Source organism: Trichoplusia ni, chromosome 10 (genome assembly GCF_003590095.1).
Source record: "Trichoplusia ni isolate ovarian cell line Hi5 chromosome 10, tn1, whole genome shotgun sequence".
Lineage (NCBI taxonomy): Eukaryota > Metazoa > Arthropoda > Insecta > Lepidoptera > Noctuidae > Trichoplusia > Trichoplusia ni.
In genome coordinates, this window is record NC_039487.1 from 7735487 (window position 1) to 7761058 (window position 25572).

At 36.8% G+C, this 25572-nt stretch overlaps 2 protein-coding genes across 5 annotated transcripts; one reads left to right on the top strand and one right to left on the bottom strand.

Annotated features, from left to right (window-relative positions):
* The first annotated feature begins 1201 nt into the window (after positions 1 to 1201).
* Positions 1202 to 21868, top strand: LOC113498358 (membrane-associated guanylate kinase, WW and PDZ domain-containing protein 1-like). Of its 4 annotated transcripts, none has more exons than XM_026878360.1 (21): positions 1202 to 2299; positions 2862 to 3061; positions 8006 to 8127; positions 9139 to 9238; positions 9618 to 9749; positions 10048 to 10177; positions 10489 to 10706; positions 10967 to 11094; positions 11410 to 11511; positions 11724 to 11838; positions 12740 to 12850; positions 13068 to 13637; positions 13963 to 14085; positions 14479 to 14614; positions 15203 to 15323; positions 16011 to 16149; positions 17051 to 17175; positions 17507 to 17598; positions 18264 to 18356; positions 18677 to 18810; positions 19204 to 21868. In XM_026878360.1, the coding sequence occupies exons 1-21, from the start codon at positions 2082 to 2084 to the stop codon at positions 19398 to 19400; spliced, it is 3306 nt and encodes a 1101-aa protein (XP_026734161.1). In that variant the 5' UTR covers positions 1202 to 2081; the 3' UTR covers positions 19401 to 21868. The 4 variants fall into 4 exon arrangements, with proteins under 4 accessions (XP_026734161.1, XP_026734162.1, XP_026734164.1 ...); XM_026878361.1 differs by having other exon boundaries at positions 8018 to 8127; XM_026878363.1 differs by having other exon boundaries at positions 8018 to 8127; positions 10507 to 10706.
* A 1168-nt stretch (positions 21869 to 23036) lies between these two features.
* On the bottom strand, positions 23037 to 25572 carry LOC113498360 (trypsin alpha-like). The gene is made up of 5 exons (XM_026878367.1): positions 25467 to 25572; positions 24842 to 25013; positions 24105 to 24360; positions 23770 to 23875; positions 23037 to 23384 (listed from the first exon to the last, which is right to left on the bottom strand). The coding sequence occupies exons 1-5, from the start codon at positions 25507 to 25509 to the stop codon at positions 23155 to 23157; spliced, it is 807 nt and encodes a 268-aa protein (XP_026734168.1). The 5' UTR covers positions 25510 to 25572; the 3' UTR covers positions 23037 to 23154.

The following is a 25572-nucleotide window of genomic DNA, read 5'->3' on the forward strand; positions in this document are numbered from 1 at the left end:
TATATTAAGGAAAGATATAAAATGATAAATGCACGTAGTTATGGCTTATATTTAGACAGGAATAATGTCGTTGACCCAAAATATGTTGGAATGTGTATATTAACATTTCCTGTAGCTCGTCACGTGTGATTCGATGTTAAAAAGTTACGGTTCAGGACTTACGAAGAAGCAAAGTTAGTTCTACCTAATGAATCTGCAAAATTCAAATGTTAATGTCGTTTTTAGTTTCGGACAACGGCTAGTATCTATTATACATTTAACCATGTGACAATGCTTTTCTCGCGATCATCATTAATGCCCTTATATAAAGAAGACCTATTGAAAACTAGTCTTTATAGCCAAATTGTCACCAACAATCTACATTAGATTCGACCCTGCAACCTCCTTACTAACATGCTTGTAACCTACATTATGTCACGTTCTTTTTGTTACAAGCTGTTCAAAAAACAGGCGAAAAGCTCATATCGCTTTATAAAAGCCGGGTGGTCCAAACAAAAACCATGTTAATTAAATAAATACAAAGTAAAAACCTTAACGCCCCCGCAAAACAATTTATTTGCGTAATTACATGGCTACTTAGTAAATAAAGATATTTGTCTAACATCTGTGTTGACAGATTATGCAATTTATTTTGTTTTATTAGGCACATGACTTATGAGTAAGTATATAAATTCATGAAAACACAGTTTTGATGAATTTGTTTGTACACCGGTATAAACTGTTATATTTTTAGGGCATCATACCACGCTATAATATGGCGTTTAGCCGTGCCATCTATTGGCGAATAGGTGAAACTTAATTGAACTAACACGATGTTTAAAACTACAGAGGTTTAGTTTCACTAAGAACATTTATTTATCTTAATAATTATCACATTTTTCAGTCATATGAATTCTCTATACCTATTTTGTTCTGTAAATATCTAATAATACATTTATTCTAAAATCACAGTTGTATAATCTGCGAGTAACGAAACGGTAGAAAGGGTTGCTTAGGAATTTTAATAAATCGATTCCGTTACAAAAATCAAGATATTTAATGAGAAACACACGTTCTAGTTATTATATTCCTAAAATTTTAAATTATAAAATATTTATTGTTTTTATTTTTGTTTTTAGTCAACATAAATTAATAAAGGAACATATTAAAAATCAAGATCTTAAATTGTTAATTATATTCAAAGATTGTGTTCCGTTACATCGATAACATCTTGCAGGTGCATCTCTACGTTGTTCTAGATTGTCTATGTTTTGTAATGTATTCGATTACAGCAAAACGGCAGAAGTATAGTCCGAAGTATTTATTACTTTTATAAGTGAAAATACCTGTTTTTATGAGACATGTGATTACCAATATAATCAACAAGTATTCAAGCAAACTTATCTGAACGTGGTATTTAAATATGTGGTGCTTCTGTCGTTAATTCAATAAAGAGTGGAACAACCTTTAATTAAGTACTAGTTGTGGCTATAAACAAACATCTGTAGATGTCTGAGCCTACACTTGTTGCACCCACTTTCAAAAACTTAGTGATTTAGTTTACCTGTTTGTGAGAAAGTGGACAAATCTTATTAACAAGTCATAGAAATCATTTCGTTGTAGTTTACCGTTACGATTGTCTAGTGAATGTGGGAAATGTATTTCAATATTGTTATCGTGGATGTTCGTTACGATGCACCTGCAGCACATATCGTTGCATTGAGTGAGTGCATCGCGTTTTTTAACAAGGTCTGACGGCAAGCTAATCAACTTCCAGTTATTTGTTACGTGTTAACTATGGCGCAGGTAAAAAAATACACGAATCAACAAGTCAGTGAGGAATCGGTCCCAAAATGACTCATACGTGGTTACTGGCATTCCTGTATTGTTTTGTTTTTGTGTAATGCCATAGCGATGAGTAAATTGCGGATAGTATGAACGAAAAAATATACAGTTATCTGTGAAGATAAATGAAGAAAGAAGTATTCTAAGGTTGTAAATTTAAAAAGTTTAGTAGTTGTTTTTGTTGGCGGGAACAAGAGTGAATTTATAAGTGCTGTGCAATAAAATGTGTTAAAAATTGTTTGTTGACTTAAGTTGCAATGGCTCAGAGCTCAGTGGACTCAGACAGGCTTTCCTCAGCGGGTATCTCAACCCATAGCTCTGGGACAGCAGGAACTGTTGGTGGTTCCGTGGTAGGAGTGAGACCTGGTGATGCAGGCCTTAAGAGAGGAGAAGACGAGGATGAATACAATCTAGGTCCTTTGCCTCCAATGTGGGAGAAAACATTTACACCGTCAGGAGAAGTCTATTTCATAGAGTAAGTAAAGTTTCTTATGCCATTTTATTGTGAAAATTCAGCTATAATTTTTAGACAAAAGAATCTTGAAACTCAATCCATCCAAATCAATTATTGTTATAGTTCTTTAATTACTATGAAAATATTTCTGTGCAAGGTTAAATGCCATGTATTACATACATCTCAATATCATCAAATCCTAGTATTTACAAAAATTATTGTTCTTTATTTTTTTAACATAACAGTAAAAAAAAATGATTTCTTATTATTCTAAAATAGTCCACTAAACCAGTTTAAGAAAAGTAATACACACATTTGCATACTTTTGAATATGAAATGAAGCAATCATTCAAATCATTGTGTTTTTGTGTTCACCAACACAAGTGAGGTTCAACTAAAATAATAAATGTTGTTGTTCTCCCTAGTTACTAATATGCTGATCATAAAAAAATTGCAGTCTTGAAGGCTGAAAATATCTTGAATACAGAATTTTTAAAATTAGAAACAGATTAACCAGCCTTTCTGTTCCTGCAGAGTTACTCAAAGAAAAAAAAACAAATTAATCTCTATTTCTCTATTTTAGCCATAATACAGGCACATCACACTGGCTAGACCCTCGATTAGCCAGAGTCCGGAAACATTCCCTTGGAGAGTGTGGAGAAGACGAGCTACCTTTTGGCTGGGAGAGAGTCACAGATGAGAGATACGGTTCTTACTATGTAGACCACATCAACAGACGGACTCAGTATGAGAACCCTGTCCTACAAGCAAGGAGGATTAGAGGTAACTATTTACTTGTTTAACAAAAATCTTTTTTAATGAAAAGCAACTTACAACAACACTCTAAAATAATGGTGTGAATTATGTTACTACTTTTAAAACCCATTGGGAATCTTGATTATGCTGTGCTTAAATAGTAATGTAATAGCACACCCTATGACAAGTATGATTATTTGGAGGCACTACTGTCCTCCTACAGTATGTCAAAGAAGAACATTTTCATTTATCTGTGTCTACCATTTTCATACCGCGGGACAACTTAAAAATATTAACTTAAAAAAAATAGTTTGTAATAGGATTTATTTAATTCCATTCATGTCAAAAAGCAGGCTTAAAACTTCCAAAAATTTGAACCCAGTCTTAATTCCATAAGTACTAATACATTAAAAGCAATAGTTATATAACCTACTTGGTTTGTATGAAGACTAATAATGAAACATCATACCACAATGCATTGTTACTTTCTTAATGTCATTTGTGAAGTTAAGATACCACTAATTATAATTAGTTACCGTTGTTTCTTATGTTACATAAGGTTTATTGTGAACTGGTGTGAAGTTCGTAATTAGTGAAAAGAACTCTCTCTTGCGAAAATGATGAAATATTAATTATTTTAGTTTGTTATAAACATTAAATTGGTCTAAAACTTATCATTTCTAATTACTAAGTACTGAGTTTCCTATCATTTGAATATGTTTCTACATGTTGGTAGTCTATCAATTAAATAATACATTTCTTATTAAATCTATGTGTCTGTTTACTACTACATATTAGGCCATTATTGCATTGAGACATGTCTGAACTGGTTAAGAGTTTTATTGATTAGGAGTGGAAGGATTAATAAGGATATGAAGCATTTTAAATAAAAGGAAATAATGCAGTATGGATTTTAGACAAAATAATTTATTCAGACACAATAAAATGATTAAATCAATTTTGGCACCTTTAAATGAGTAAAAGGAGAAAGGTACTTTGGATGCTGGGCCTTGAGATTTCAAGGTACCTACACCAGTCTGACCCAAAAAAAAACATTTAAAATTTATGAGTTTGTCTAGACAGCTCTTACTTTATTTAATAAACTTTTTTATAAATATACCCTTGTAATTAACGTTTAAAAACTTGTTCTGTGCCACCTGTACTTTTTATTGCGTTCCGATATTTAAGTACTTTTTTATCAACTAATGAGGTCGTAAAAAATAACTATTAAAATAATAAAAATACCTCGATTTCCCTCAATTCGAGGTATATGGTTTTTGTCACGAGTCGTGTGAGTCTTGACTAGCGTCTCTTGATCGTAACAATTTGCTACGTATATAAACCGAAGGACTATTATCTTAATTTCAAAACGATATTGCAGTAAAAAATATATCCTTCGAGGAAAATATTATATAAGTGTAAGGGCGATTGTTTTGCGTGTTAAATAATAGACCATTTCATATAGGCAATTTTTTTTCTTAGACACAGAATCGCGAACCATAACAAACATCAATCTATGCTATCTCTGTCGATCTGATCAATCAATCCAATACGTAACCCTGTCCTAATCTGAAATTCAGGAAGTAATAATTCATTTATATTATGCAGTGCGGTTCCATTTGAGTGAGTTAGAACTAGTTTTGTAACTCTTACTGTAGTTATGCGTTCTTTATTAGATTAACAGCCAATCTTGTTTGTGTATGTGAACGTGTAACATGTGGTTAGCGGAAGTGGGGTAAGCCACAAACGCACCGTAAATGTTGGTGATCAATGTTCAATCTGTGTGGGAAAAGATCTTTAGCTTATAGTGAGATAGGTATATGGTGTTATAAGGATTCTGATGCTACGTCTGAAAGTAATATGCTGGTATGAAAGAGACATGCCGCTCTACGCTATGTATTGCGCTGCCCCGCTTCCACAACTATATTAATAACTAGCTGTTGCCCGCGACTTCGTCCCCGCGGGTAGAAGATATAACCATTTTCCATTGTATCTTAGCTCCTTTTAGTCGCAGCATGATGGTTTATAGCCTAAAGCCTTCCTCGATTAATGGTCTATTCAACACAAAAAGAATTTTTCAATTTGGACCAGTAGTTCCTGAGATTAGCGCGTTCAAACAAACAAACAAACAAACTCTTCAGCTTTATATATTAGTATAGATATAGAAGTATAGATAAGTACTCTAAGGAACATGGTTTACCCTCATGGGAATGAAAACAGCTCCTAAATTACAGGACCCATTAAATTGTTAATTTATATCCGTGGTGCCTAATAACTGAGCCTAACTCAGTTGTTGATCTCTTTTCTTTGTGGTGGTGGTGGTTTAGAGTTTGGTGAACTTTGACCAATAACATCAAAATCCCTGACTTGTACTGATTTTGTGTCAGCGGTTGTTGCTTTTCGTATAAGTCTAAGATTTAGTTAGATAGACTGACATTACTAACGTTAATAGGTAGAAGTTATTCTATCGCTCGATCATGAGAAAAACGGTACGTGTGTTATTAATAAAAACAATAATAAAATATCGAGTAAGCAAAATTATATCTAGTATCGATCATAATATTGTTAGCCTTTTGAATACCTTTAGAATAATCTTCAATCCTCAGTGTGTAAAAATGACACACCACCAATACTCAATCCTATTTCATCCACCTTGGCCTAACCGTAGTAAAATAGGCTGTTCTAGTAACCATTATATAATCAGGGACCACCCACTAATATTATAAAGAAAATTAGAAAGCATGCTTGTCTGTTACATTTCACTCTTAAAGTACTTAACAAATCGTTATGAAACTTTGTACACATATATGTTAGCCTTTTGAAAACCTTTAGAATAATCTTCAATCCTCAGTGTGTAAAAATGACACACCACCAATACTCAATCCTATTTCATCCACCTTGGCCTAACCGTAGTAAAGTAGGTTGTTCTAGTAACCATTTTATAATCAGGGACCACCCACTAATATTATAAAGATGAAAGCATGTTTGTCTGTTACATTTCACTCTTAAAGTACTTAACAAATCGTTATGAAACTTTGTACACTTATCTTAGCGATATTAGAAGTAACAGAGGATACTTTGGATAAGTGACTAAACATAGGACAGGCCGCATTAAATAAATATCAATAGATCTGTCTTTAATGTTTTCAATGCAAGCAAAGCCTCGAATAAAAACTAGGGCGATTACCCTCTACTCCTACACCAAGAAAAGCCTTTTTATAAGCGTCCTTATAAAAATATATCACTGATCATAGTGTGAAGGATAATGTATAAAAAGGCAACAGGCAACGCTTTAGTGGTTCATTCATTCGGAAAGGATTACTGAAAGGGGATAACTTTAAGGTATGCTTTGATGTTTATCGAGTGGAAGTAATTTGTAACTAGGGTTTGCTATGCTGGAGACGATGTGCTTTGTTTTTGGAACGAGAACCTCACAGAAGTAACGGCCTGCATCCTTGTTATTCTGGAGTAATTGCATTCTGTACCATGTCTTCATAAGTGCGTATTTACGTACAGATTTCATTCGATTTGATTTTGGATCTGCCGGTTTGAATTCGTGAACTGGGGTGAGAAAAGAAAGTAGTCCAAATATAAGACTTCCAGTAAAATCAGTCTCAGATTTGGTCTTATGTCATTCGTGGAAGGGCAAGAGAGATAACGGTATAAATAAAAGGAAGCTTATCCCGATAAAAACAACACTTCTAATCTTTCTAATGACTGTTTAAAACAAGTTGACAATAACAATTATAGTTCGTTACAAGAAATATGAACTGGCATCTTAATTTAGTGCGAGGCGACAAAGTAAAAGCAGTAATGCGCGCGTAATTAACCGTAACTGACAATTATTTACTGTATTATTCATTCAAATTAACATAACTGAATTGTTAGTATACAGTAAAGTAGGCAGTAATATAACTACAGAATATCTTATAACCAAAGAGGTTGTTTAACTCTTGTAGTTCTTCTGAAGACAATTTTTAAGTTTGTGTAGATAAATTAAATTAATACATAAGTACACTACTTTGTTGTCATAACTTTTTCCATTGAACATCTAAGATGGAATTTTGCCTTTTTAAATTGGTAAATATTGTAAAACTTCTGTCATTTACGTGTATTAATTATCATCATTGGAGTGTTGACACTTCGAAGTGTTTTATTGCAATTAACTATGCTTTTATTAATATCTGAACAAGACATTCTAAAATTTCTTTCTCCTTTTACTGGACAATCATCAAATTTTCGATCAAAGACTTTAAATAAGTACATACATGAATTTCCAAAACTAGTTAGTATTTAGTTCATCGTCTAAGCACAAAAAATGCACACATATTTTAATTAAGTGGGTCATGTATGTGCACTACACTATTACTCGTAGTACATAATTATTCTAGAACCTACATAGTTAGGTGTATAGTCTGCTCGTCATGCCCTAGCGCTCACGCAGGACATTCGCTGTAAACAAAACAATGAGGTAAATAAACCAGGTGTATTGTACTCACAGCTGGGAAGCTTGTGGCAATTGTTTGAACTCGAATCAGGAAGTTGCGATGTTACATTTATACATTTTCGGTCATTCGTTGTGAAAGCTATTTATCTAAATGAAAATTGTAGTCTGATTTTTTTCATCTGGTATATTTAGAATAGTTATATAATGTGAGAACAAAATAATAATAACAAATAGTTTTAGATATATTTACGTTAATTGTATTATTTGAAAGAAACGACTTTAACCAGTTCAAGCATTCATTTACCGCAAATTTTTACAAGTACTTTATTAACCCTCAGATTTCATCAAACTTCCTAATGTAACATATACCACTTAAAAAGTCAAATACTGGCTTCAGAAAACTGCAAAGTTTCTTAATGAACTTCTATATAATGACAAAATTAATTTTCTCCCATTAATAAAAATAATAATATACAACTAAAAATATCCTCATTCAAAATAACAAAAGTACTAAAGTGAATTAGAATTTGTTTCAGCGGACAAGCTGTCTTCAGACAATGCTGGCAATGGTCAGTCTAACGGGACCACGCCTACTGGGGACCTGCGCGGTGAGAGATTCACTCTCACTCTCACTAAAGGCACTCAGGTGAGACTGGTGTTTAGGTACTATGATTGATTATTTCCGAATTCCGAAATTGTGAGTCATTTGACTGTGAAATTAGCAGTTGGTATAACTTGAATTAAGAATGTTTGTGGTCTGTGGGATCATGTTTTGTTTATTTTATTTTGTTTTAATTGTACACCGAGTACTACCTGTATAAATGTTGGTGCTCCTGTATTTAGTCCATCCAAAGGGTGTCTGTAAATTTCGCACTTAGCGACAAGAGCGTCGATTGTGGCGCTATCTAACTATTATAACACTTAAATTGTCTCATATTCTATCTGTAAATCTACGTCCATTTTAATATTAGTAACAATTATTTTGTAATAGGAAATGAAGAATATAAGAACCAACAATAAATCATTTTTTTTTAAGTCGGATTCGTCTCGTCTTTGATCCCTTTATACGTTTAATGGACATAAATAAAAATAGCGCACTTAAATACCTTACCTCAATCAACTAATGTTTCTAACAAGGTGAGTCATTTTGTCTCAAACATTAATACCGACTCGCCACCCTCTCAAAAAACTCAAAAAGTACAAAGACAAACATTTAAACCATACTTATTCTTTTGTCAAGACCCTTATATCCGGTCTTAAGGCAACTCAACCGTAGCCCGGCTAATAACCCTATTTTATCCTTGATCATTGTCCATGACGCCCGAATGAATAGCCAATAACTGTCTTTAAGAATTAAAAAAGAGTCTTATCATTTGAGTCATCCACATTTCGTGCGAGTACTTGTATTCGCTTTGAAGGTTAGGGAGGAAAATATATTATAATGAATCATCTTAAAAAAGCCTGTGTATTCTAATCCTGGCACCTCACCTACCTAAAATCCAAGATCAGCCCATATTCGTCCATTGCTGGAATTCGTTTCTTCAGCTAATTAAGCAACAATAAAAAAATCACATTTCACATCATATCGTATTATATCTTCATTAATACATAGTTTGTTCCTGTTGTTTGGCATCTAACTAGAATGTTTCCACTTCAGGGTTTGGGATTCACACTTATCGGCGCTGAAGGTATACCAGAAACAGAAGGCTACCTTCAAATTCGCAGCATTGTACCACATAGTCCCGCTTGGATCGATGGTAAGTTTATATACTTTACCATACCATTTACTCTACCATAACTGAATCCGGCTAGACTGGAAGCCGACCCAACATAGTTGGTAAAAAGCTAGGCCAATGATGATGATGATGATTACTCTACCATAACTATTTTATATTTGTATATCTGTGAGTATTCCAGCTATATTAAATATGTAAATAATAGATTTAGATGATACTATACCTCCCTAATCAAAAAAACTTCATTCTATCTGTAACGATTTTCAGTAGCATTCATGCAAAAACCAGTTCAAAACAACACGCTAAAAAAGATTGCAATACTCGCAAAGTTACATTACAATATTCAGATCAGAATAGTAAATAATAATGATTAATGAATACTCATTCCCCGTGTTTCCAGGCGCCCTCCGTCCGGGCGACGTGGTGGTGGGCGTGGGCAACCGCGGCGTGCGCGGCCTGTCGCACGCGCACGTCGCGCAGGTGTTCCAGTCCATCGCGCCCGGGACTGACGTCACGCTGCATCTCGTTAGAGGTGCCCACAAATACTTATTTATACATAAATTACATACTACGGAAGTTTGACTTCTGATATATAGTATTTTAAGATAGAGTGAAGCGAAAGGAATGCAGAAAGAAATTTCCCCGACTGTGAGACAGAAATTATTCCAAGCATGTCTTATTCTGATTCATCTTGCAAATAGAAAATAATAATGGGCTTACGATTCTTACCTACATATAAATTAACCAGGTTTTGATCTAATAACTTAGTTTTAAAACTATGGAATTGCGAATTTTACGTAATAGTTTCCAATTCCAATTATTACCAACAGGCTACCCTCTCTCATTCGACTCTGAGGACCCAAACACTCGGGTACTGAGCACGTTAGCTGTGGACGCGACCACCCCGCCCACATCAGATGCTGTTGCCATGCAACAACTAACAAGAGCTTTGCGGACCAGGTGAATATTATAATTGAACATCTACTGTGCTTGTGTAAACTATAAACTTGTGTAGCCTTTGAGCATCGCGACGGTCACCGATGACCGACAAGACGTTTCAATTGATACGGATCATAATACTTTCAACAGTGGTAGAATTTTAATCCTAATATCTGTATCTGTCCAATAAATCCAAAACATAATTTGAATAAATTTTAATGCTAACTCCATTTTATTTACCGTGCTGAACCTACTTTTTCTATACATATAATTTAATTCCATTTTAACCAAAATACCAGCAAGTAACGAGGACAAACTAGAGAAGTATTCAGATCGGCTTACAATTCCAGGTTTAACCTGGACTCACCGAATTTGGAGGGTAACCAGGGAGGCCGGGACAAGACCGACGGCGGACCCATGCCGCCGCACAGCCCGGGGCAGCGGAGACTGATGTCCAGGTCCTTCGATCTTGACGAGCTGACCATCAATGATGATAATCAGGAGCTTCCACGATGCCCGTCTCTGGATCATGTGCTGTCCTTGGCTAATGGTGAGGATTGCAGTTTTCAGACGAGTACTTTGTCACGCTAGCCTTTTCCCGACTATGTTGAGTTCGGCTTTTAGTCTATCATTTAAGTGAGCAACAGGATACATCTTAGTCAGACTAGTTGTCAGAATTTCTAGCTAATAGCTAGTCAAAGATGTATAAATAACAGTTAGGATCTACAGTTTAATGTGACTAATTTGTTGTTACTGGTGGCTAAAACAGATTTAAAATGTATTCTACTCTAATACCCTTCTCGTGGGCAGAGCCGGGGCCCCGCGCCAGCAGCCCGGGGCGCGGCGCGGGGCGCGAGCTGCTGCTGTCGCTGCGGCGCGGCGCGGCCGGCTTCGGGTTCACCATCGCCGACAGCGTGCACGGCCAGAAGGTCAAGAAGGTAACCACCATGCCCATCTATTGGGACTGTTTATATATTATACTACGTACACAGGCAATCCAATTGCGCAAAAATCGGAAAGAAGTGTACAAAGGAAGTAATCTCTTCCAACAGACCTGTTAAAGGTACTCATAAAGTAAAAAAAGGCAATGGATGTTTGTGACGGACAAAATATGTGAAAGGAAAATGTCATAAGGAAAAAAAGGCCAACGGCAGATTACGTTGTGGATGATGGTGTTTATGTTTTCTCCTCTAGGTTTTAATTAAAACTTTTCTCTTTTCTAAAGTAAGTGAAACTAATTCTTGCAATTTCAGGTGTTAGACCGCAGCCGCTGTGCAGGTCTTCGGGAAGGAGACTTACTGTTACAGATCGGAGAGACTCCAGTCAGACATGCACCTCACCAACATGTCGTACAAGTATGTATTCATTAATTTCAAAGTAATAATTTCCAAATTTGGTGATGTAAACTAATTGCAAAAACGATTAAGTCTATTTAATATGTTATGTTTATTATAAATTATTTATAAATTATGGAGTTTAGTGACATTGTAGTTACACACATTTTGGGATCTGTATACACAGTTCCTTCTTAGCCAATTTGAATTTGACTTGACATGTCCTGCCGCAGGTGCTGAAGGACTGCCCGGCGCTGCAGGAGACGACGCTCCGCGTGTGGCGCCGCAGCCCCGCGCCCGCGCGCGCGCCGCGCAGCCGCTCCGCCACGCGCCTGCAGCCGCAACCCGGTACCATACTGCATACTTACCTACGTACTAGATATAGTTACAGTAACGGATCTTGAGCACTCGGCGGAAGACTAGAGATCGCTTTGCGCATCGTAAAATAAAACGCCAATCAATTGTGCATACTCGTCGTCATGAGGTGAATGCAACTGCAGCAAACAACAAATTTCAACCAATCACGAATAACGTTTATGACGCGATGCGCTGCGGGCCAATCACTGCACTTGAGTCCGCCCCGCGCCTCACTTCACATCCCAAAAGGGACAAACAATCAATTCTGCGCAGATGAAGGCCAGCGCTCAATATCCGTGCCGGTAACTATATAACTTGATCTATAAATTCAACAAAACTGCTGCTTATGAACATGCCAACGAATGTAAAGCAAAAAGTGTCTCATTTCATATTAAGGAAGTGACAAAGAACGTCAAAATGTTAATAAACGAAATTATATATTAACTTAACAAAACAACGCAATGTTCCTATGTTAATGCTGTTATGTTTTTTGAAGTAATAAAGATTTTTGCCCATAATAGACTCATTTTTAAACAAATTGTATATTCAAGCAGATATGAAGGATGCAGCCATTTATATAATAACAAGAGTTACACTAGAAAAAGGTGTGTCTATCACCCTCAAAAATAATACTATAGCTCACTTATTGATAGGCTAGAAGTAATTTATGCTATTTTAGCTACAAATATATTTTTGTTTACTTACCTAATCATTTTATAATTCAGTTTCCAAGTTTGTTTCTGTCAGCGTTAGTTCAGCTTTAATCCTTATGTAAAAACAAAAGCTATTCATTACGCTTCCCATTTCATTGCACTGTTTAATATATAGGATCATCAATATTATGAACAAAATAATGTACATGAATATACTTATCCTATTGTCTATTTTACAGTGGTAACAAATAACAATATAAGAAGTAAAACACCGACAGCTGAGCAACTAAGATCACCAAACCTGCACACACAAGACTCTTTGAGAGATAGACTGAATGGCATGAATTCTGGTAAGATTACTATTTTACCTTAACACAAGATAATTTATTATGTATGCAGTATGTAACATTATCAACTAAATAATTATTGGCTCAACCAAAAATTCTGTATTGTTTATTATAAAATCGATAAAGTAATTTTTGCTATTACAAGTTACTCAAATCGCCATGAAAGAAACTATTCTCAATTAAATTTGTATTTATAAACTCGTATTTTCATTTGTTGTAGAAGCGACATACGCAGTCCCGGAACACAAAAACCGAGAACGCGAAAGCCTCATAGACCGCCGCCGTCGCAGCAGCACTCCCGGCGGCCGCCTCACGCTGCCCGTCGTCACGCCCTGGACCGAGCCGCAGCCCGACAACCAGTGGCAGGAGCGGGAGACCTGGCTCGACAACTCCAACATACGGAACTGGGCAGAGAACGCACAGAAATGGGACGAAAACGGACAGAAGTGGGACGAGAACACGCAAAAATGGGAACAGAACGGACAAAAGTGGGACGAGAACAATCAAAAGTGGGAACAGAACGGACAAAAATGGGACGAAAATACGCAAAAATGGGAACAGAACGGACAGAAATGGGAGGAGAATGGGCAAAAGTGGGAGGAAAATGGACAGAAGTGGGTTGAAAATGGTCAGAAATGGGATGAGAGTGCGAATGGGAACCGGTGGGGGAATAACGAGAGGTGGGGTAATGGGAACTGGGGGGAAGTGCCCACGCCCACTGTACATGTTGATATGAATGCTGCCTACTGGAGGGGCAATGCCAGCGTGGCTGACAGCAGCGATAATGGAGGTACAGATAATTAATTTACATTTTATTTTCGTAATGAGGTTATGCTATTCTTTTTATAATGATTTATTTCATATTTCTGGACCATCCATATGCAGTACCAAAATACATAAGTCATAGTCAATATAGTTTAAACAATTATACATATATATAAAGGATGAGTTCTACATCTATTTCCATTCTTTGACGTATTTACTTTTTGATTCAACGTCAATTCTGTTTTATAGGAGTGTTAGAACTCAATATTCGGCCGTGTTTTCTATTCCAAACAAAATCTTGAAAATACTTTTTTAAACTTTCACCCTCACCTGTATGTTATTTTGAACAGGTTTCCCTGAAGATGGCATGCTGCACTCGCCGACCACAGCAGCTATCGGTGGTCTGAACGCGCACAGACAGTCACCTTCTACGAGCAGGATGGGGGGACCACATTCACCATCAAATTCTACTGGTTAGTTACTAACTTACACTTTGTAAGAACTATTTCATAGATGTGTATATTCATCTCCATTCGATAAATTATAGTAACTATTGTCTTATTTATTTATTGTTGTCGTTTTGTCTTAGTCTTAAAAGAGATAAATATAATAAGTGTGTGGTGTGTGGAAACCTTCTGTGGTGGAAATATAAGAGATAAAATATTTAATTTTTACTTTCAATTTGGAGGAGGCTTATATCCAGCTGTGCATATCAATAATGATGAATACACACATGTTACATAGTATATGTTTATAGCACTTCATTGACTTATTCGCTAATAACAGTTTCGGATAATAGAACAAATAATCTTAAAATCTAGAGTGAAAAACCTAATATGAGTATTATAAACAACATTTATGCACAGGTCGTCTCCGTAGTCACTCACCATCTAACACAAGCGCTACAGATCACCTGCTCGCCAACTCTCCGTCCACCCGCCTGCAGAGCCAGTCGCCCTCCAATAACTCTTCCAACAGCCGGATCAAGTCTTCCCCGCTAAGGTATTTATGGGATTCAACGAAGATATTTGTACCTTATCATCATCAGCCTAGCCTTTTTTCAACTATGTTATTGTCGGCTCTCGTCTAACCAGATGATGCTAAGTACCAGTGTTTTCAAGGAACGACTGGTTGTTAGACTTTCTAGTTTCTACTTACCCGTTACGACTGTCATAGATGTGAAATGTCAGCCAAGCCGAGACCCACAGTGTAACGTGCCTTCCTCGACACGGAGGAACTTATTATGACATAGATGGTCACAAAAGGACCTACAGTATCAAAATCAAAAGTTCGTTTATTCAAAAAGTGCTACTTACTAACAAGTAGTACTTTTTGAAGGTCAGACTACATTGGACAGCATGTAACAGCGCGTAACCTGTGATCGATTGAGGTGAAGTTAGTCATGAGCTTCTATAGCTTTTAAAGATCATATAGTTTTCATATCTTATCATTTGGTCTTTATAGACATTAAAAAGCTTACTGTAAGAGGTAAACCAAGCAATGATGATTTATCAATATAACTACCACCAGATGTGAATAAAAAACACACAGTTATAAATTAAAAGTTTTTCTTGCATCTTATTTCTAAAGGTTACGAGAAACATCGCCATCAAGACACATGCACTCTCCAGTGTCGCGGCAGTCACCGTCGTGTTACGAGAACGAGTCTCTCGCGCAACCCAACCAACTGTACGTCGCTAATTATCCGCAGGTTGGTCATTTATACATACAGTTTAAATAAAAGATTTATGTGTAGTTGTTTGTGTTGTAGATAAATTGATGAAAGTGATAATTATTATTTGTTGATTAAACTTAGTGGATAAATAAATTATGTTTTTAGATCAAATTCTATCATAGTTAAATTTTTGAAATTTTTATGCTAAGTATTGAGTTGTAACGCAAAGTTTTTACATTTTAATAAATTTTAGAGTTTCTAGAACTAGATTTTCTACAGAACTCTTGTAATTGAGGTTGATACATTCATACGTACATCTCTGAATATGAAGGGATATACAAAAGAAATAGCGAATAGTTTTTTTGCTATAGGATTGTCATAGCTTATAGCCACGTATAGTTACCGGCACCGATCTTGAGCGCTAACCTTAACCTATGTATGGCGCGGGCGGATTCAAGTGCAGTGATTGTCCTGCAGGGCATTGCGTCATAGCCGTAATGCATGTTGAAATTCGTTGTTTGCTAAAATAAGAGGCAATAAGAGACTGCAGTTGCATGCACCCCAAGACGACGAGTACGCACAATTGATTGGCGTTTTATGTTACGATGCGCAAAGCGATCCCCACTCTTCCGCCGAGCGCTCAAGATTCATGCCAGTAACTATACGTGTATACATGCCAGGTCGTAAGTTGTGTGACCACCTCGCTAACCCCTGTCCCCGCAGGTGGAGGCGGGCGGCGCGGGCACGGACCCGGCGGCGGACGTGCTGGTGCGGCTGGCGCGCGCCGCCGCCGGCTTCGGGTTCCGCATCGTGGGCGGCACCGAGGACGGCAGCCGCGTGGCCGTGGGCTACGTCGTGCCCGGTACGTACTGAGCGTCCCCGCAGGGGGGGTGGCCGGGATCTATCGAGATGGGACGAACATTTTTAGGGCACCTTTTCTAGCCCCCTCCCTGGTTGAGCAGGGAAAGCAGTGTCTCCCTAATTAGGGCCGCTTTGTCATCTCGGCTGCTACCGAATCCGCGCTGTCGTCCTAGAGTGCAGCGCAGAAGCGACCACGACATGTACTCACACCCCCGGGACCGCCTAGGTGCAGGTATCAGAAAAAGCCTAGAGATAAACCTCTCTACTTCTACCCATCACCACAGGACTTAACAAGTCCATTAACGGAAACGGTCAAATACGCAGGATATACTTAGGTGGACAAAGGTTTACGCATACGCAAGCGCACACATTCGTCCTTACCCTCCTTGGATCAGTGGAACGGAAACCGCTTCAACTGAAGGAGGGGTTGGAAGCTGTGTCTGGCCGACAGTGACCGCAAAGTCAAGTTCATGGTGACTGCAAGTATTGAGTATTGAATTACTTCTTGAATCTCGCCTTGAATGAAGATTTCTGGTCTCAGGATGTGATGTTTTATCGCTTCCGCCGACAAGCACACCAGGACACACTAACATATAATCCAAGGAAGATTACTGACTTATTTTAAGCTATATATACTAACAACTACTGTATAAAATATCTATGTTAGTCTGTCTGTATGGTATATATTTTACTTCGCTCTTCTCTCTAGCCCACTATGTCCCACTGCTAGGCAAAAGCCTCCCTCAAATCCTTCCACGATTCTCTGTTATATCTCTTGTATCCTACCATAATAAAAAAAAAATACACCATTTCCTTATTCCTCCGCCCATTTCCTGAATTTTTATATTACACACCTACATTTAGTATCGAAAACAAATAACTTATATATCGTATGACTACAGGTGGGCCAGCAGACGGCCTCCTCCGCCCAGGCGACCTGCTGACGTCAGTGGACGGCATCCCGCTCGCGGGCGCCACGCACACACGCGCCGTGTCCTACGTGTGTCAGGCCGCCTCTAGGGGACATGTAAGTTGCTATATCATATTCATATCATATCATAATTTAATTGACGATACTATATTAATACTTGGCTACACAAATAGCAGAGTGGTTGTGTTTATCACGCCAAACCCACTGTGCGCGACGTGTCGCGGGCTCGATCCCGGGTAGGACAAGCGTTTGTGAACAGGTCAACAAGTCGAAGACTATAACCAGGGCAATTGATATTATGATAATATTATAATGAATGCCTTAATATTGCCTGAATGCGAACCAAGAATCATGCAATATAACAAATAAGTGTCCTTTACTTATCACAATTTATCTGTAATTAACTTATAATGATTTTATTGAACAGGTAACATTAGGTGTGAGACACAACCGCGCAGATATTCAGCCGCTAGGCTTGCCTGCGATGGTGGCGCCACACGCCCACCAGCCTTTACTAACGTAAGTATTACTTAAGTCCTATAAAACATTATGTTACTAAACTCTTCAAGACTACTCTTAATATTGTATTTTTTTCATACCAGCTTTAATTAACAACGAACGAAATCCGAAAAAGTCATTTTGGACTATTTTTAGAGCTTCTTTTATATTATTTGTTATTTCCACGCTGTTCTTGGCATCATAGTAGGAAGGAATTTCTCACCTGGTTAACATCCCGCGCGAGACGTCGTCTGAGGTAAACAGCACCCCTGAAACACCCAAAAAGTCCTCTTAAAAGCAACCTCTTTTTTTTCAAGCATATGTTATCCCAATGCTAGGTAAATGCTAGCTTCAAATCCTTCAGTTTCTTGTCGCTACCTCTAATAGAAGAAAAATAAGTCCTTCAATAGTGGTTTCTAAGGTTTACGCGAATGTTAGACATTGTAATAAAACTACATTTACGAATTTTATCACGGCTACACTCCAACGGGTTTGCCCGCGACCATGATACCTGCAAAGGTGTCCAAACGTCGGAAACTAAAATCTAAAATTAAACCTCGGCAAGTCCTTTCAATCAAACACACTTCCTATTAAAAACTCACCTTCCTCACTGAAATATGTAACAAACTTCACAGTGCTTATTATACGTATGAATACTGTAACTAATGATTATTATTTGTGTTTAGCGCGGAACCGGCCATGCATGGCAGCATGCCGCCAGTATCGTACAACATTCTCCACCCCGCGCCCATGTACCCACCAGCCGCGCATGTGCCCATGTAAGTACAGACTTGAACTTTAATAAACATTCCATTTAATAAGTATATGCAGTTATTTTCAAATAAATCGGTCTCTGACGTGGAATCCTTGAAGCGATGGTGCAAGTCAATCGCGATTTTCGTGCCATTAATATTATCGATTCAACCATGTAATAAAACCTTTGGTCTCTTTTCGATTTATAATGTATCAAAAACAATAATGTATATTTTTTTCTTTTTAACTTCATTCAGCCGTGTATATGTCGCATTGCAAGAAATCTTTTCTACACTTATCTATCACAACTTAAGCAATGTTTCTTTAATGTTTATCCACGTCACAGGTACGGTGTACAATATGACACAGCAACAGGCGGGTGGGCGTCAGTGCCGTATGACGTCACAGTCACCAGGAACGAAGGAGAAGGCTTCGGTTTTGTTGTCATCTCGTCCGCTAACAAAGCTATCAGTACTATAGGTAAGTAACGCTTATTAAAAGAGGTTCAATAACATAATGTATGTGGTATAACGGGAATAAAAGAATCATAAAAGATTTCAGGTAGTATTCCTTTTCAACACTATTGGAGTTAAAAATTATTGAGTTGAAGCATTAGTAAAAGACTCAGATTAAATTGTATATACATATATTGTGCTCAAAAATATGTGTTTGTACTTTAAGTTATTTGATTGTTAAAGATTCAAAAAATCACTGAATCTTATGGCCAAAGAAGGTCGAAAGGCCGTTATCAGCTTACAATGCGCTTATTAACCACGAGTCATAATTTTATCCTACCAACTAGTAACTATATTTCAGGGTGAACATTATACTCAGTGTCACTAAAAAAACTTGCTAACAAATTACATCTTCCAGGTCAACTAATCCCGAACTCTCCCGCTGCCCGCTGCGGCCTCCTGCACGTGGGCGACACTATCGTGGCCATCAACCACGCGGCCATCCGCAACCTGCCGCACCCCGAGGTGGTCGCGCTCATCAAGCGCTCCGGGACCGCCGTCACGCTCACCGTGCTGCCGCCCGAGCGACACGACGCGCTCGAGCGGCACGACTGACCCCCGCCCCGAACGAGGCGCAACTCCTGCGATATACACTGACTTGGAAGGTAATGTGGACTTATACTCTGCACAGACCGCTATAGCAACTTAGGCCAAAACCAAAAACAAAATTTTGGTCAAAAACTAGTAAATAACATGAATTGTTCGTTACCGGACGTCTTAGTGAAAAAAAACTGTCGCAACTGTTGGCCGTATGGAAAATCGATACTTAGGTAATTAACGTTTTTAATAGATAGTAGAAGAGTCCATTTTTATTGTACCGAAAAGACTATGTATTAAATTATCTGGTCAAGTCTAAACTGTAGTCTTTTTTGACGAATAATACTTATTGCCAGTCTTCCCCTTAGGAAGATCTCAGCAAGTTCAATAACTTACGGTCATGATTGTATCATTAACAAATGGTTAATGACGACTTTTGTGAAAAGCGTACATTCCATGTTGAATAAAACTCGATATACCTACTTAAATGATGAAAGGGTTACTAATGCGTATGTACCGGAACCACTCGAATAAAGTTCTACTCGCTTACGAAAGAAGATTCTGGCTCTCCGATTATCCGGACTCTAAAACTAGTCGGAAAAACGCGTAACTGAACCATTATTGAAGTATTAATCATCTCACAAAAGCTACTATTGATAAAAAGAAAATCGATGTAGAAGTAACCTGAAGATATGAAATCACGACTAAACTAAAAGCCAATAATTGTATTTGGTAGTTAATGTTATTAATAAGAATCGTTTAGGAACCATGAGAAAAGTACTTTTGATTTATTAGACCAAATTCTAGTCGTACTTCGATGCAGCTAATTATTATACAAAATAAATCTTTGAACAGCTTCTCTGTAAACTAATATAGACAATTAAAATCATTAAATTACGGATTTATAATCAACAAGACAAGAAGGTAATGATTAACACTTGCTAGGACATCTCGTACTTAAGAATAATAGTTTTAATGCTATGTGTTATTACAAACAAAGTACACTCTAGCGAAAATTATTATAAAAGATAGCAGAATGCCTTCACTGGAAGTCTCAAGCTATTTAAATTACAAGATGTTAACTTCTGGCAGAAAAACAGCTACTAATATAAGTACGTTTAACTAGCTCAAAGTTAACTAGCTTAACTTGTGTAACAGTATTCAGGACTAGGTTAAAAAACCGGACATGACAAAACAGATCTTCCCATAGAGCTTTTCTATATAAATTACATATTCTACAATTGTTGAGCAATCAATAAAGTTATAGCTTTAATAAAGAATATCTACATTAGTTATAATTAATAATAAGATATACATAATGTTACATTTGTAAATGTCTATTTTAATACCGCAGCTAATGTTAAGTGATACATTTTGCTCAAACATGAAATTGAAGTTTGTATGAAGTTTTCTGTATGTGAACATACAATAAAATCGGTTTAAAACTGTACGAGTGTTAAAAAATTGATACTTTTAAGAATTTTTCATGTATCATGAATCTAAATGGTTTTTAGATTAAATATACAATAAACGTATGGATTTCGTACATTAGAGAACACAAGACCCAAATCGATGACGTAAGCGTCAAAGAATGGCTTTTTACATAGAAATTTCAATGAGTTCGTATTTCGTATGGTCGCTTGATATCGGAGTCTTGCGTTGTCTCGTGTTTGAAATGCTCCACGTGTCTATAAATAAATATATTTAAGGAACATGTTTTTAAGTACTATATTTGCACGAATCTCTTGTAAATACCGATTAATTAATATTGTAAGACAAAAAACAAGGCAGCTGAAAAAGTATTAAATAATAATGCAATAGTCTGAGAAACTTAGCCACAGTAGTTGTTTATAAATGCAGAATAGTTTGTAGGTTCGAAATAAAATGAGATTCAATCTATAATTAATGTATTCTAAGAATATTTTTATATTTTTTATGTAAGGTTGTTGAGATAAAATATTAGAATGGATATTTTTGTAAGTCCAAATAGATTATCATGAAATTTTAATGGATTTGAACTAAAGTTAAGCTCAATTGTCTATAAATGGACCTTATTAAATATTCTAAAATGTATAATACTTGTGTTCTTGAAGTTTTCGTGAATAGTTTACTACGTATTGTTTACAAAATCAGTTTTATATTTGTAACATTTGCAAAATATCACAAAAAGAAAATTATGGTTGAATGTTACATTATCGTGTGACTATAGTTATTAAGTATTAGCAATCCCATCCATTTGCAATTTACGCCTATTTTAAGTCAATATTCTTATTCTAGATTTATAAATCAATTGTTATAAATAATTTACTACTTAAAATAACTAGCTAATCTTATAAATAATCTCTATAAGTCACGGACCTATTTATAATGGTTTTATGTCATTTGGACCACCGAAATTGGAAAATACTTGTTCTAGTTGTAAAATAAATTTAGTCTAGATTATACCTATACTTATTGTTTAAATTAATTGCCAATATTTCTCAAAGTAAAAATATTTAGTTTTAATCGAAATGTTGTAAAGTTTTTTGACTATTTTCCAATATTTGTAAGTTGAATTAATGAATTGTTGTGTCCATCTCAAGTTATGTATCGATCAAGAAGAAATATACACGGACATTTTACTGAAGTATCTTCTACAGATAGTTAGCTATCAACTTCTTTTCAGTGAAATCTTTCTTAAAAAACGACAAGAAAGCGTGAGCTAAACAAATAGATATGTTACATACTATACAATGAAATCTGGAATATCTTTATGAAGAAGTGTTTATATAAAATGCAAAAATACATATACACATATCTATATAAATCTACTTAAATCCCGTATTATAGTATAATTAGCTTTAAGTATTCGCAATAATCAATGTGCCTTTAATGTAAACATTGTCTTGCCTTACCCAAGATTGTAAAAAAAAACGTAAAAAAAATAACCTATTTGTATAAAACTATATCCAAAGAGGGTTCCATTCCGTTTCAGATTTGTACATGCAAATGTATAACGATAACAAATAAGAGAGATTTACTCAATAAATATTTTTTATTAAATTATTCTAGTTTTATTGAACACCGTAGCCAAACCTGTTATTTATTTATTTACTGACGACGACCTCCGTGGTCGAGTGGCGTACGCACCGGTTTCAAGGTGTCGCTAGCTCTGAGGTCCCGGGTTCGATCCCCGGTCGGGTCAATGTAAAAATTCACATTTCTACATTGTCTCGGGTCTGGGTGTTTGTGGTACCTTCGTTGTATCTGAATTCCATAACACAAGTGCTATAGCAACTTACTTTGGGTTCAGAGCAATGTATGTGATGTTGTCCGCATTTATTATTTATTTATTATTATTATTTATTATGGGTACATTAATATAAAAGCGTAGGAATAAAAAGGATGATGGTGTAAATGAAGTAGAAAATAAAACAAATTAATAATTTATACAATTCATTAAAGCTAAGAATAACCGTGCTCTTCGCCGGCACAGGAAATCACTGGAGATCACAAAATTTAGAGAAACCCCTAATTATTAGGTAAACCAAAAATATGTCCATATCAAAAACGATGATGTTTAACTCCTTAACACTTAGTCCAGTTATTTTGTGGACCAGTCATATGACTAGCTGGAGGTATGATCAAATTATGAATCTTAAACATTACAGGAACTTATGCCTGAATACTAAAACAACAATCACTTTTAATGTGTCACTCTGACACTTTAAAATGTCATTCGCGACAGATTTAAGATCATTTAAAATTGCGTTTTGGTATCCGGGTGTTATATCTACAAAGTAGCCGGGGCAGCTTGCATCCCTGGAGAACTCCTGCCTGCTACAGCGACAGACAGAATCCAGTTGGTGAACTTGTCGACCCTCGTGAAGACATCAGGGTATGCATCATCACCGCAGTTCTTGAAGTATGAGGACACGCCCACGATCACGTTGTCGAGAACCATGGGGGCGCCGGAGTCGCCGTTGCACGTGCCTTTACCGGCTGCGCTGGCGCAGATGACGTCTGGAAAAGATTGTGGGTTTTATAATTGTATTGTTTAGGTAAAGCTTAGATGCTTAACGGAAGACCTTAGTTATTAGTTAATCTTCATAAGGAAAATTCTTTAATGACGGAAGAAACCTTCATTTGCTTCCTATTTTTATTTTGGTTCTAGATTCTTCTTCTTTATCATCATCTGCCCATATTCGTCCACCGCTGGACATAGGCCTCCTCAATTCTTCTTCGTAGTGGCATGTTTAAATGTTGTTTTTGAAGATAGTATAATAATATGACCACATAAAACTCAGCGTATTGGAGTCCACTATTAAACATAATCTCTCTTGCAACATGCCACTATTCACCCAATATAAAGTCCCTGAAATATTATGTTATTTATCTTAAAACTCACTGTCTGTGATAGCGACGGCGCTTTCATCGGCGTAGGTAGCTGCGCATTCATCTAAGTTCTGCTTGTCAAGAGTTACTGACTGGAGAGTGTCGGATTGGCTTCCCTCCTGAAATACGAAAGAATCCAATTGTGAGAATCACAATACTTGTAAAAAAGAATATTGTTTTTTTAGTAGGTTTGCGGTAGTGGAGATTTTTTTATCGATAGAAGGAAAATGTATATTAAAGACATGTTTGTAAATCTGGAGGGGAGATGACTTTCGAATAAGACTCTCTCAGAGTCAACCCAAGCAAGCCTTAATAAAAGTTACAAAAAATAATAAAGGCTCAACTTACAGCATTGAATCCCCAGCTGAAAACCTTAAGAGGAAGTCCATCGGCGAGGTAAAAGTTGTTAGGAGGGAGGTACAACACATTGATGGTGTCAGTTATGCCTAGCGGCTCGACGAGGAAGGACACGGCGATGTCATTAGCGCGGGGGCTCGCGACGTAGTCAGGGTTCTGCACGAAGTGGCTGACCAAGGCAACAGTGCCACCGACCAAGCTGTTGGTGGAACCGGCGCGGACCAGCAAGTTGTCCAAATTGGCGCCACTGGAAATTGTTGTTACGTTACACAAGAGCATATCAGATTGAGCCCAATGATTGATTGTGAAATGCAACATTTTATCTTTCATTGAATTTGTGGAAAAGATTGAGATAAGATACTACTTTTGCTGTAGGATATGGAGCTTATACGCTTAGGCATACATTTTGAGATATCTTAAGTAATCAAGAAAATGATTAGAATGTATACACGAATATGAAGTGTTAATAAATTTAATGATATTTAAACCATTGCGTCTTAAATTAAATACATTTTTACGTCCAAAATTCAAAATTCATTTTTTTATAAGAATGACAAATTATATGTTTTTCAATCCTTTGAGCTCGCTGTAGTCAACATTTCCTATCCGTCGCACTGACTCGAATCGAATACAGAAAGGTCCCTCTCACAGGTCAGTTTTAGAAGCCGTTTTGCCATCCCGATACATAAGCGTGAGTAAATAGTCATAAAAGTAGATATTATAGTTACCTGAAGCAAAAAGCCGAAGAGAGCACATGCCAGGAGGAGATCAGAGATCCCACGCACCGCTGGATGGTGATACCAGCATTGGGGTACGAGTAGGTGTAGGCCACTATGTAGGGGAAGTCGTTGATGGTGGTGGGATCACCGCCAGCAAGGCGAGTCTCAGGCGCTGCTGAAGCTGTCAAGAAAAAAATGTTTATCAGTAAACCTAGGTAAGCCTAAGAATTTTACAAATTGAAAATGAAACATGGAAAGAGTTGCTACTTTGCCGTATGGCTTAATATGGCCTTTTTCTACAAATGTGCAGTCCCGTCCGACCCGTAATGAACTTTCAATTTTAGTGTTGGCAAAATGCCTAGAGCACAAAGTATCATTTTAATTAAATTCCCATTCGTCCATCAATTGGGGCCCAGTTATGTTAAGTGGAGGGTTAAGTCCAAATTGTTATTTTCAAAATCTAACCTGAACTCCACCAAGGCTTTTAAAGTTTCTAAAAGGAAGAATTTACGTTAAGAAAGTCTTAATCAAGCGCAGTCATCAGAATCTCAAATGGCACCATAAAGATATATTTGCATAAATTATTTAAATTTCGAACTCATTGCTGGAAATTTAAGATTAATTAGGTACGTACCAGTAGCAAGAATTGCGAGGAACAAGTATGCTAGAGATGCCATGGTGACCGCTGACCTAGTAAGCTAGAGGCTGATGACAAATCTACCGTTTTATACCCTCCGATT

Bases quoted from the DNA above. Each gene is read 5' to 3' on its own strand.
- LOC113498358 (XM_026878360.1), top strand. From the start codon at position 2,082: ATGGCTCAGAGCTCAGTGGACTCAGACAGGCTTTCCTCAGCGGGTATC. The intron at 10,178-10,488 runs GTGAATATTATA...AGAAGTATTCAG, and splicing joins ACAAGAGCTTTGCGGACCAG to ATCGGCTTACAATTCCAGGT. The intron at 11,095-11,409 runs GTAACCACCATG...TTGCAATTTCAG, and splicing joins ACGGCCAGAAGGTCAAGAAG to GTGTTAGACCGCAGCCGCTG.
- LOC113498360 (XM_026878367.1), bottom strand. From the start codon at position 25,509: ATGGCATCTCTAGCATACTTGTTCCTCGCAATTCTTGCTACTG. The intron at 25,014-25,466 runs GTACGTACCTAA...TTTTCTTGACAG, and splicing joins CCTCGCAATTCTTGCTACTG to CTTCAGCAGCGCCTGAGACT. The intron at 24,361-24,841 runs GTAACTATAATA...AACAATTTCCAG, and splicing joins TCTTCGGCTTTTTGCTTCAG to TGGCGCCAATTTGGACAACT.